Below are 11,338 nucleotides of genomic sequence, written 5' to 3'. Positions count from 1 at the left end.
TGTTACCCAAACCACCAACCTCGAATAAAAGTTTAATACACAAAACAACAATTTACAATGAAAAACAGCTCATAAAACCAAAAATAACAAAAAGGCAATATAAAAACTATGCGAACTTTAGCCTGTAGGCGGCCACTCCTACCAACCCTATCGCGAAACTTGCTGCCAGCGTCGCACTCCAAACCAGCATCTGAAACACAAAAACAATGTCGAATTAAATGCACGGTATTGTATTTTTGTCCAATCAAAACAGTAAATGTTCAGTAAAAGTAATGCACGTACTAATAATAGTAATAGTAAAAATATAAAATACACAGTAAAAACAATGAATGTCGTCCAGTAAAGACAGTTGTTTTTTCCTGGAAAATTGGAAGTAGAAAATGGAAAAAGTGCAGTTAAGTGAAGTGAAATCTCGACAAAAATAAAAAAAAAATCACTTTAAAATTGATCCATATAACGTTTTTCACATTTCTAGAAGTGTTAAAGACTCAAAAATGTGCATAAAACGTTATTGGGTCAAGTTTAAAAAAATTACGAATTTTTTGAGTTTTTGAAGGTAGTAAAATCGTAAAAATAGTCAATTTACCTTAAAACGTTTGAAATATGATTTTTTTGACGGAAAATTACGCGCTGAACACGATGCAACAAGTTAAAATACTCTACGATGCATAGTTTTTGAGATATTGAGTAATAAAGTTAAGAATAAGGCTAAAAGCATAAGCAAAAAATCAACATTTTTTTATTATGAAAAATCAGTACTATATGTAAAATTAACCGGAGAACACGCCTGTACATACCGTTTTGTTTTTGAGATATGATTTTTTTTTTGAAAAAAACTAAAAATGGCTCTGTACCCGGAACCAAAACTCGGAGGACTTCCGGTTTGCGAAAGTAAATAGATAATTTCAAGCTAATTTTAATGGTTTTGAGCTTTTTGCTCTAAGCCCTATAGTTTCGTAGAAAAACGCGTTTAAAGTTTCACAATTTTGACAATTTTCACTTTTTGAACGGCGATTACGGCCAAACTATTAGACTTAGAGCAAAAAGCTCAACACCATCGTAATAAGCATAAGAAAATCTATCGACTGAGGCCAAAGCCAAGTCGACATCTCGCAAAAAAAATTTGAATTTTTAAACGCCGATTACGGCGAAACTAAAGGAGATAGCGCAAAGTGCTTGGAAAATTCGTAATCAGCACGTCAAAATCTATCGGATAAGATAGGTTTAAATTGAATCTGAGACATGTTCAAAAACACTAGTTTTTAAGGAGGGGTGTTAACAATTTTTTCGTTTTTTTTATTTTGTACATTGCGGCAAAACTGTGTCTCAATGATATAATATTTTCATGTGAACCTATGTAAAATGTTCCGGGGAATCGATTGGCGTCAAGAAAACTGTAAAATTCGTAGTAGTTTTGAAGTTATAGTCGGATTTAAATTCTCGATATTTTTGACTTTATCAGAAAATTTCTCGATAACTATTCATCGTAGAGCACTGAAATTTTTAATATATGATAGAAAATTCAATTTTCTATTCAACGGTACCAAATATAAGAGGTTATCTCTAATAAGTCCGGAGTTATTGCCATTAGACCGCTCCGGGTGCCAAAAATCGACCAAAATCTTGACAAAAATTTAAAAAAAAAACTTTAAAATTGATTCATTTTACGTTTTTTACATTTCTAGAGGTGTTAAGGACTCAAATAAGTGCATATAACGACATTGGGTCAAGTTTCAAAAATTTTGAATTTTTTGAGTTTTTGAAGGTGAGCGGTAGTAAAATCGTAAAAATAATCAATTTACCTTAAGTCGTAAAAACGGTTGAAATATGGTTTTCTAGACGTAAAATGACTCGCTGAACAAGATGCAACTAGTTAAAATACTCTACGATGCATAGTTTTTGAGATATTGAGTAATAAAGTTAAGGCTAGAAGCCGTTTTTCAAGTTTTTTGAATTGATTACTAGCTCAAAAAAAAAACATAAACCGCCTCTTGCAACACTTTTAACTCACGTTATGCTTGGAGTCTTTGGCCTTCTCCTCTTTCGCCGGTTTCTTATCCCCGAACATCCTCTTCGCCAACTCCCTCTCAGTCACTTTCTGCTTCTGAATCAGTTTCGAAATCAGCGCCAATTCCTTCTGAACATCTGGATTATTCGGCGAGACTTCATCAGCTTTTTTGAGACACTTCTGTGCAGCGACCAAATCATTTTTCGCTTTGTGCACTTTGGCTTTCCTAAACAAGGCTTTGACATTATTTGGCTGACATCTTAAGACAGTTTGGAGGGAATTGAGGGCGGCGTCGTACAACTCCAACTTGATTTGGGCCGCCGCCATATTGTTGCAAACACTGATGCGGTCCTCGAGAAGCTCCTGGAGGGTGGAGTCTGCGACTTCTTCGGTTTTGTTGAGGGCATCCAAGCCCCCCTCGACCTCGTCCAAGTAGTCCAAAGCCCGGCGGTAGCACTGGATGGCGAGGGTGTTCTCCCCCCGGCCGTACCACCAGTTGCCCCTCTCGCGCTTCTTGTTCCTACAACCACATTTTTATTCAAAGTCTTGCAACAATTAAATACAAACCCTTGCAACTTTCTCTCCAAAACCGAGAGTGTTTCTGGATCATCCTCGGGCCCCACAGCCACCAACTCGATGTCGTAGACCACGGTGGAATTCGGGGGGATCTTCCCCGACAGCCCCACACTGCTGAACGCCAACCGGGGCTCGATTTTCAACGAGCATTTCTCCCCCACATTCATGAGTCCGATGGCCACATCAAGGCCTTGAACCACGTCGCAGTCCCCCAACTGAATCTCCTCGTTTTCTTTCCTCTCGATGAAAGTCCCATCTGCGAGACTCAACTCGTAGTTGATTGTGCATTTCTCGAGTCTCTGGGGGCGGGTGTTGGGCTGGCCCTCCTTCAAGGTTTTCTTCATTAAGCTTCCACTCCCGAGCAAGTCCTGCCATTCGGGCTCCGTGTCCGATTTTTCCGGCGGAGGCGAGGCGAAGTCGTCGCTGAAGTCGCTTTTTGACGATTTTTCCTCGGGTTGGGGCTCAAGGGAGGCTCTGTCTGTGGCTGTTTCTGCCTTGTCGATGGCCATTTTCGGCGCTTGGGGGGTTCGGAGACTCAATTTCAAACTGTGGAAAGGGCCACGGGGGAATTTTGTTGAACGGATTTGCTGGAATTACGAATTCACTTCGAGGATGTTCCTAACCTACAAATCAGTTTGACATTTTTTCAAAAACAAAGAGGGGGGTCGTGGCTCACGTTACGTCAGAAGGAAAAATTGAGTGGCTAAAGGCACACATTTTTTATTTTCAAAAAATTAATTTAAAAATGGAGAGTAAAATTATGCAGTATTTGCAATTAATTAATGTTACAAGGAACATTCCACGTTAAATCTATTCTGTGTTACATACCAAATTTTATCTATGTACATCCGGCTTTGACTTTTATTTTTTATGTTACACAAAAAAAAACAAATATATTTTATTTAAAACTTATTAAAAAACTGTTCATTTCACTACCTCGTTAAAATTTTCTCATAGATTTCATAATTCGAAATAATTTTTTCTACAAGTCTTTAACTTGATAACATGTTTTACTATCAAATATTATTTAATATAATAGATAACGAAACTACAGCTATTTATCATTTTCCTTATCATTTTTTTAACATATTAATTAAATCATATTTGTCTTTGATGACGCATACAATTGCGGACACGAAATTTTGGACGATCTGTCATTCGACTGACATAAATAATAATATGTAATATGCACTTTAGGCAACTAACCTCATTTTCGGTTCGTTAATTTTTATCCTGACAGCTAGAGAAAACATATCTGAAATAATGAAAGTACTTAAGCTTGAATAAAGAATGATAAATTTTATTATTAATTCTACCTAATGTACTACACTTTTTTACACGACATTAAAAGTGTTATGCAAGGCCTAAAGACCTCGAACTACCAAATCAGCTTATTTTTTGTATTTTTTTCTAATTAGTATATTGTAAATATTTATCCACAATCGTAAAATAATAATCAAATTAGGACCTTGCACGTGGAAAGTTGGAAAGTGTGACATTTCAACTTCAATTAACAATTGATACGAAATATAAATAAGTTCAGGTTGGGAATTAGTCACTTCCTTATCAGTTGAATGTAACATGACAGTTTAGGTTGGGAAATGGTCACTTCCTAACCCAAAAACTGATAAGGAAGTGACCACTTCCCAACCTGTACTGTCATATGTCATGTTTTTCAAAATTTGATAAAGTTTTTATTGGCATTTTCAAGCAGGATGATTGTGAATGAAATAGTATACAAACCTTGGTGGTCGTACCTCGGCTTATTCACCTTGGTAATGACGCCCCTTTCATCTCGATACGCTATCTACTATTGATATTTATAAAACACCACAATATTAAGTAAAAAAGGAAAAAAAAGAGAAAAGAAGTGATAATTTCAAATTTGCGCGATTGATTATTGCCATAGCAACCATCAGGATCAATCACAACAAACAGAAATGGAGAATTACAAACTCTTGGGTAAAGTGGGTAAAGGGGCTCACGGGTTAGTTTTCAAAGCCTTAGATTTACAAAACAACAAAACAGTGGCCTTGAAACAAATAGCTATAGTTAACGTTACAAATGGAATACCCAAGAATACCATGCGTGAGATTTGCGTCCTGCGAGCGCTTCAATCAAATCACGTAAGTGAGCTTTACTAAAACCCAAATAATTTTTGTTATTGTAGATTGTTAAACTGGTAGACATATTCAATGTGGAAAGTGCTATTGTTATAGCAATGGAGTACTTGCAGCGGAGTTTATCTGACGTTTTGAAAGACATAGAACGGCCCTTATCCCTCCCACAGATCAAAATGTACACAAAAATGATCCTACTGGGGGTGGACACCATGCATTCGAACAGAATCATGCATCGGGTAATCGATTTTGGGCGAGTTTTGTGAAATAATTTCGTTATTTCAGGATTTAAAGCCTGCCAATTTGCTCATCGACGACAAGGGCGTGTTGAAAATAGCCGATTTTGGCTTGTCTCGAATTTACAACAAAAACAAAGATCGTCTGTACACGCACCAAGTGGGTACGCGGTGGTACCGAGCCCCTGAGCTTTTATACGGGTCACAAAAATACACCCCAGCTGTGGATATTTGGGCCATTGGCTGCATTTTAGCCGAAATGATCAACAAACAGCCTCTATTTCCCGTAATTTTTGACAATTTCGTAAACATTTAATGACTTTGAATTCAAGGGGGAAACCGATATAGCCCAACTTGCTATAGTCATTGCAACTTTGGGCACCCCAAATGAGGAAATTTGGCCCGGATTAACGTCCCTTCCCGACTATAACAAAATCGCTTTTACTCACAGCGAGGGTCAGTCGTGGAATTCGAAATTTCCCGATTGTGACGAAGCGACTGTTGATTTGATTCAGCAGTTTTTGCAGTACGACCAAAGTAAACGAATCGATGCAAAAAAAGTTTGTATTTTACTTAATTAGGATGCAAGAAATGGGTGTTTTTACTTGTCTTGCAGGCTTTAAACCATAGATTTTTCTTTGAAAAGCCGCTCCCGTGTTGCTTGGATGAAATGCCGAAACCTAATCAAGTCAAGACTGACGGTTCTTGGCTTGCGAAAGATTTTGATGATATTGTAAACATAAATAAAGTTACTCACGTCTGACGCATTTTTTTAAACATGACCGAAGTGTATAATTGGTTGCATACATTGTAGTTTATCAAGAGTGCGAAATTAATTGACTAATTATTTTTTTAAACACATTTTAATTACTATTTTCTTCAAATTAAATAATTTGTTGTAAAATACTTTTAAATTACTTTATTTTATAACTGTTTTTGGTTTCATTTCTGGTAAGAAACTACGATAAGGGTGGTGTCACTGTTTGTAGTCACGTGACTTTTTTTCGTTAATTTAAAGTCATGTCATTCCAAAACAGTGCAATTCAGCTTGAAAAAATCAAATATTTGGCTTTACTTCATCACATTAAGATATTAAAAAAACACTTAGAGCAGCTGCGTACCCTTTTGCAGCTGCGTACACTTCTCCGAAATTATTTAGATTTGTTGAGGTTACTCTTGCAATAATGGAAGGTGAGTACCCCATTTCGATATAATTTCGTTTTAACTTGTGTTAACCGATTCAGATGCTTTGGATTCAGATGGAACATCAAATTCATCGATTACGGATGAAGGTAAGTCACTTTTTTTTACTAATTCTTATAAAAAACGTTTCGATTCAGAGGACGTTTCACCAGGATTGACTCAACCAATACTCAACTCTCGACATTTTATAACTCCCGGTGTTTCAAAATTGATTTTTGACGCTATCAAAAAGAAATCGATCCCACTTCAAGAACGCCTTTGTGTCCTTTTATTTAACGAAATCGATTTGGCCCTCCATTTGGATTATTTAACTAAAGAGGACTACATTATCGGTTTTGAAGACACCGGTTGGTCTCGCAACAAAAACGTTGCCGATACCGCCCTTGTATTCATGCTGCGTAGCATTTACGGCAACTGGAAACAACCAGTAGCCTTCGCGTTCCATGACAGCCCCTTAAACCAAAAAACACTTGTGAGATTTATCAAGACAATAGCTAAAGAAACGAAAAATGCTGGTTTGAATTTAATCGCGATGATTTGTACTCATGCCGATCATAATGTTGAAACTGTGGATATGCTCCTTGAAGAGTCCAAATCCGTGGTTTTGGAAGGTCAAGAAGTGGTACCGATTTTCGACCCCAGTTCTCTATTGCTGAGTACCAGGAACGCCCTCAGTGAAGCCCCTCTGACATTTAAAAAAGACGGCGTTTTGAAAACCGCCAAGTGGGAACACTTGGTAAAAGCCCACGAGATTGACCGCGAACTGAGTAATTGTCTTACGAAAATCACCAAAAGTCACCTGGCCCCCGATTCTTTGAGTTTCACAAAATGCATTCAGACGTTGAGTGGGACTTTCGCCGGGTTTTTGAGCACAGTTGCGGGGAAAACCGGCGCAACTCTTCCTCCAGCTGCCACCGAAACCGCCGAACTGCTTTTCTTCCTAGACCGGGTTTTCGATAGCTTAAACGGCACAATGGCGGAAAATGCCGAGAAGCCGCTCCGGGGGCCGATTCGGGCCACCTCGCCCCATTCGAAAATCTGGTCGGAAGCAAAGGAGACGTTCAAGGATATGGATGGTAAAGGTGGCAGTTGGTTTGGGAAGTGGTTGCGTACTTTGGACGCTTTCGAGGCGATTAAAAGTAAAATGCTTGCGTTGGGGTACGAGGCGTTTCCTGCAAGGTCTTTCCATTTGGAGCCTTTGCAAAACTGCTTTGATCTGATCAACGAACAAGCTGGAAATACGCCAATGGAAAATCGTCTGACTTGCAAAAAATTCAGTATTTTCTATAATCGGGCTTTGAAGGCGAAGGACATGGCTGCTTGCCGTGCAACTGAACCGATTTGTGAACCAGATGGTTTGAAGTTTTTAGTCACCATTGAAGATTTAAGTTAGTTTGTATAATTAATATTGTTCACTTTAGCGTTTTGTATTTTCTACCAAAATAATATTAAGCAATACTTTGTGTTGTTTGTTGTTTTTCTATGCAATTTTAATGAATCGAATAGAAAACATGGTTTGACCTTACTCAACGTCGAAAACAGTAATAAACTATGACGTTCGCCATAATTATTTCTATTAAGCAACTTTTTATACCAAATTGACAATAAACAACATAATCCAAATGCTTTTATCTTAACAGATGGCTATTCATAATGCTTAAAACATGTGTCATTCTTTTAGTTCTTTGTCAGGGGCATTGCTTATTAAATATGTCGCGCAAGTGTGAAATATCGAACGAGAATTTTTGGCATATCATGCGAAAACACTTCAGTTTGGTCAGTTTTATGACAATTACCATTTTACACAATGAAGAGAACCTTTCAGAGGTCAATGAAATAACAGAAGAGTTCTTAAACCTGCTATTTGGGAATTACTTTAAGACAGATTTGTATCAAACTGTGAGAATTGAGGAAAAAATCAGAAAGAAAATGACCAGAAAGAAAGCATCTTACGAAAATGACCCGGATCTACCATTAGAAGAAAATTTTCGTTTGTCCAGTGATCAAAACTGGATTAGCCTGAAATTACGTACAAGTGACTCTCTGGAAGGCTTTATTGTGATTGTGTGGGATCCAGAAACCTTGGAAGATTATCTGGATCAAAATCTCACATTGGTAGTACCGAGAGCAAGAGCTACATATTTACTACTATTTTTGTTTTATAAAAATTGTAAATTGGTCAAAACGCACCTCAACTACATCCTGAAACGGTTTTGGACCGACTTTAAAGTTTTAAACATTATTGCACAAACACCTTGCAGTTGCAACAAAGTTTACATTTATCGCCCTTTTACCAAAACTAGAGATTCTTGGGGAGTGACACAGAGTTATACCTTGACGGAAGTTACTAAAAATTTGGGACTTATAACAAACCCCTTATTTAATCTAAATCGGTTTCCTCTTCGAATCTCCCTGTTCGAGAAAACCCCAACTGCCATCAGGAAATTACCAAAACCGTTACAAAACAACCCAGTTTACCGCAATACCACTCTATCGAAGGGTTTTGCCGGCAGTGATGGTTTTCTCCTGTCTGCTTTAGTCGAGTATTTGAATTTCGAGCCTTTAATTGATGAGAATTTGGAACCAATGAGCTTCGGACACGTGCTACCCAACGGTAGCGTTTGTGGAGTGTTGGCAGACGTGGTGAACCAACGGACAGATTATGCGGGAAATTGCCGACTGATGACTTATTTTCGCACAGATGGGTACGAATTTACCTCACCTTATAGCTCAGAGAGGATTTCTATGGTGGTACCCAAAGCGGGGAAAGTCCCTCGTTGGCGCTCTCTCTTCAGTTGTTTCGACGCCCTTTCCTGGGGTTTGATACTAGTGATTTCGGTCATTAGTACCACTTTTTGGTGTTTTTTACGACCCGAGCACTTGACTAGGGCCACTTGGGAGATGTTTTCGCACTTGATGGGTATCCCTTGCAAAGTGGTACCTTCAAGGGGCCAGTTTACGTTTTTGACATCTTGTATGATGTTCAATATTATCATTTTGGGCATAATTCAAGGGTCGTTTTTTACCGATTTTACCACAACTTCGTACTACCCAGACTTGAATACTTTGGAAGAAGTACTTGAGTCAAATTTGCCAATAATGGCATTCGCGTGGCGACTTTTGGGAACCAACACATCTCCAGTTGTTAAAAGACTTAAAGAACGAAGTATTCCATTCGAAGATAATGTGTACGAACTTATAGCTCTTTATAGAAACGTTGCAGCTTTAGATAGAAGACTTGATATGGAGTTGGAAATTAAGACGAGATACACAGGACATGAAGGAGTTTCTCCTTTACATATTGTCGATGAGAATCTTGCTACTTTTTTTACTACTGGGTTGGTACCGAAAGGTTCCCCTTTTTTGATCGTTTTCAATCATGTCATTAGGAGTATGTTCGAAGCTGGATTGACTGCCAAGTGGTACGATGATGTGTTAAATAGCATGATTATTGAACAAAGACATAAAGTGTTCAGTTCTGGAACCAAATACAAATCTTTTACTTTGCAAGACGTGCAAGCAGCTTTCTACGTCATTGCAGTCGGCTACTTGTGTTCAATCTTTGTCTTATTGTGTGAAATTTTCACCAAATATAGTTGTTGCAGAATAGGTTAACAAACTATTTTTTGAAAAAAAAAATGGATCAATTGAACAAATATCAGATTTGTGTAATTACCAGCATGTCCTGGATAAAGTATTGCTTTGTGTGTTATTTTTGTACAATTCTAGCCCATGAATTATTAAAGACTTAATCAAATATTGATTAAATCTTTACAAATAATTGTTAATAGAAGCCAAAGCTTGTGGTTATAGGATGAATTTAGTTCAGTCTAATGACAGTTTAGACTCTTGTTTTAATGAGGATGAGTTTTGGATAATTTATTCCATACATTTTCTTCTTACAACGTCTTTAACTTTTACAACAGTGCAAACCAATAGTAAACAACATGACTTACAACTGCTTGCTCAAAAACTCATCCAAATTGTACTCAAAGAAGAAGTCACGGTTACAACAAGAGTGGAACACCTTATTTTGCTTAAAGATAACGTAAATTTCAATGTGGTGTTTCAAACTGGACTAGAAAAAAACCCCACAAGTGATTTTGTCAAAGGTTTAACAAAAATGAAGAAACTCACTTCGGATTCAAAGGAAGGTTACGTGATAATTACTTGGAATTTGGACATTTTGAAAACTTTCCTTGATCGACAAATCCTTGAAATAAATCCTACCACAAGGGCAACCTACCTTTTCATATTGATTTCATCCAGTGACTCCAAAAGGAAACTCGGAAAATTCTTACGCTTGCTTTGGGAAAACTACAATATTCTGAATATTGTGGTCTATGTATCAGGTTGTGGTTCCAGTAAAGTGATCATTTTTCGCCCATTTTTGCGAAACGAAAATTCTTGGGGCAAAATCACCGAACACAACATTGAAGAAATCGTCCATCAACCGATGCTCCTCACAAACTCACTTTTGAATTTGAATCAGTATCCTCTTCAAATTTCCCTTTTTGCGCGCGATCCCACGGCCATTAGACAGCTTCCCAAACTTTTGGAAAGCAATCCGATTTACAAAAATCTGAATTTCTCGAAAAGTTTTTTTGGTTTGGACGGTTCCATGCTGGGTACCATGGCGAAAATTCTCAATTTTGAAGTTGTCATAGTGGAAAATCACGACCGGTTGCATTTTGGACGCGTATGGCCCAATGGTACCGTTTCTGGTACTTTAGGAGATGTGGTAAATCGTCGAGTGGTACTCAGCAGCAATTCCAGGTTTCTTGCCGACTACAGCACCAAAGAAATTGAATATACTGTAGCCTACAATGGCGATTCTATTTGCATTGCGGTACCAAAGTCTCTACAAGTACCCAAATGGAAGGTTTTATTCAAGTGCTTTGATGCCATGTCTTGGTTGTTAATTCTTTTGGTTTTCATTTTGTGTTTCTGTTTTTGGTATTTTGTGGCTTTTAAAGAAACTTTCGGACGGATTCTTTGGGATATATACTCATTCCTGATGGGTATTCCCATCAGAATGGTTCCATCACTAAACCAACATCTTTTTCTGTCTTCTTGTATGGTTTTCAATGTTATTATTATACAGTTGCTTCAAGGGTGGCTTTATACAGCTTTTACTAAAACTGTTTTTTACTCAAATATTGCCACACTTGAAGCACTTGAAAAAACGAATTTGA

General features: G+C 37.6%; 3 protein-coding genes across 3 annotated transcripts; 2 read left to right on the top strand and 1 right to left on the bottom strand.

Annotated features, from left to right (window-relative positions):
• Window positions 1–19: 19 nt before the first annotated feature.
• Window positions 20–3,246, bottom strand: LOC123010563 (peptidyl-prolyl cis-trans isomerase FKBP8). The gene is made up of 3 exons (XM_044407562.1): window positions 2,576–3,246; window positions 2,012–2,528; window positions 20–190 (listed from the first exon to the last, which is right to left on the bottom strand). Exons 1-3 carry the CDS (start codon window positions 3,091–3,093, stop codon window positions 107–109), a joined length of 1,119 nt encoding a protein of 372 aa, XP_044263497.1. The 5' UTR covers window positions 3,094–3,246; the 3' UTR covers window positions 20–106.
• Window positions 3,247–4,350: 1,104 nt separating this feature from the next.
• LOC123010565 (cyclin-dependent kinase 20) lies at window positions 4,351–5,703 on the top strand. Its single transcript, XM_044407565.1, has 5 exons — window positions 4,351–4,710; window positions 4,755–4,943; window positions 4,990–5,226; window positions 5,273–5,500; window positions 5,557–5,703. Exons 1-5 carry the CDS (start codon window positions 4,525–4,527, stop codon window positions 5,701–5,703), a joined length of 987 nt encoding a protein of 328 aa, XP_044263500.1. The 5' UTR covers window positions 4,351–4,524.
• A 228-nt stretch (window positions 5,704–5,931) lies between these two features.
• LOC123011099 lies at window positions 5,932–7,780 on the top strand. Its single transcript, XM_044408387.1, has 3 exons — window positions 5,932–6,131; window positions 6,185–6,232; window positions 6,281–7,780. Exons 1-3 carry the CDS (start codon window positions 6,125–6,127, stop codon window positions 7,534–7,536), a joined length of 1,311 nt encoding a protein of 436 aa, XP_044264322.1. The 5' UTR covers window positions 5,932–6,124; the 3' UTR covers window positions 7,537–7,780.
• Window positions 7,781–11,338: the final 3,558 nt, after the last annotated feature.

This window comes from Tribolium madens, unplaced genomic scaffold, assembly GCF_015345945.1.
Source record: "Tribolium madens isolate multiple individuals breed KSU strain unplaced genomic scaffold, Tmad_KSU_1.1 Scaffold_91;HRSCAF=231;Tcas5.2_LG7, whole genome shotgun sequence".
Taxonomy (NCBI): domain Eukaryota; kingdom Metazoa; phylum Arthropoda; class Insecta; order Coleoptera; family Tenebrionidae; genus Tribolium; species Tribolium madens.
This window is presented reverse-complemented; position numbering and strand designations above follow the sequence as displayed.

Bases quoted from the DNA above. Each gene is read 5' to 3' on its own strand.
- LOC123011099 (XM_044408387.1), top strand. The intron at 6,233-6,280 runs GTAAGTCACTTT...GTTTCGATTCAG, and splicing joins TTCATCGATTACGGATGAAG to AGGACGTTTCACCAGGATTG.
- LOC123010565 (XM_044407565.1), top strand. From the start codon at position 4,525: ATGGAGAATTACAAACTCTTGGGTAAAGTGGGTAAAGGGGCTCACGGG. The intron at 4,711-4,754 runs GTAAGTGAGCTT...TTGTTATTGTAG, and splicing joins GAGCGCTTCAATCAAATCAC to ATTGTTAAACTGGTAGACAT. The intron at 4,944-4,989 runs GTAATCGATTTT...TCGTTATTTCAG, and splicing joins CGAACAGAATCATGCATCGG to GATTTAAAGCCTGCCAATTT.
- LOC123010563 (XM_044407562.1), bottom strand. From the start codon at position 3,093: ATGGCCATCGACAAGGCAGAAACAGCCACAGACAGAGCCTCCCTTGAG. The intron at 2,529-2,575 runs GTTTGTATTTAA...ATGTGGTTGTAG, and splicing joins TTGGAGAGAAAGTTGCAAGG to GAACAAGAAGCGCGAGAGGG. The intron at 191-2,011 runs GTGAGTTAAAAG...TTTGTGTTTCAG, and splicing joins CCAAAGACTCCAAGCATAAC to ATGCTGGTTTGGAGTGCGAC.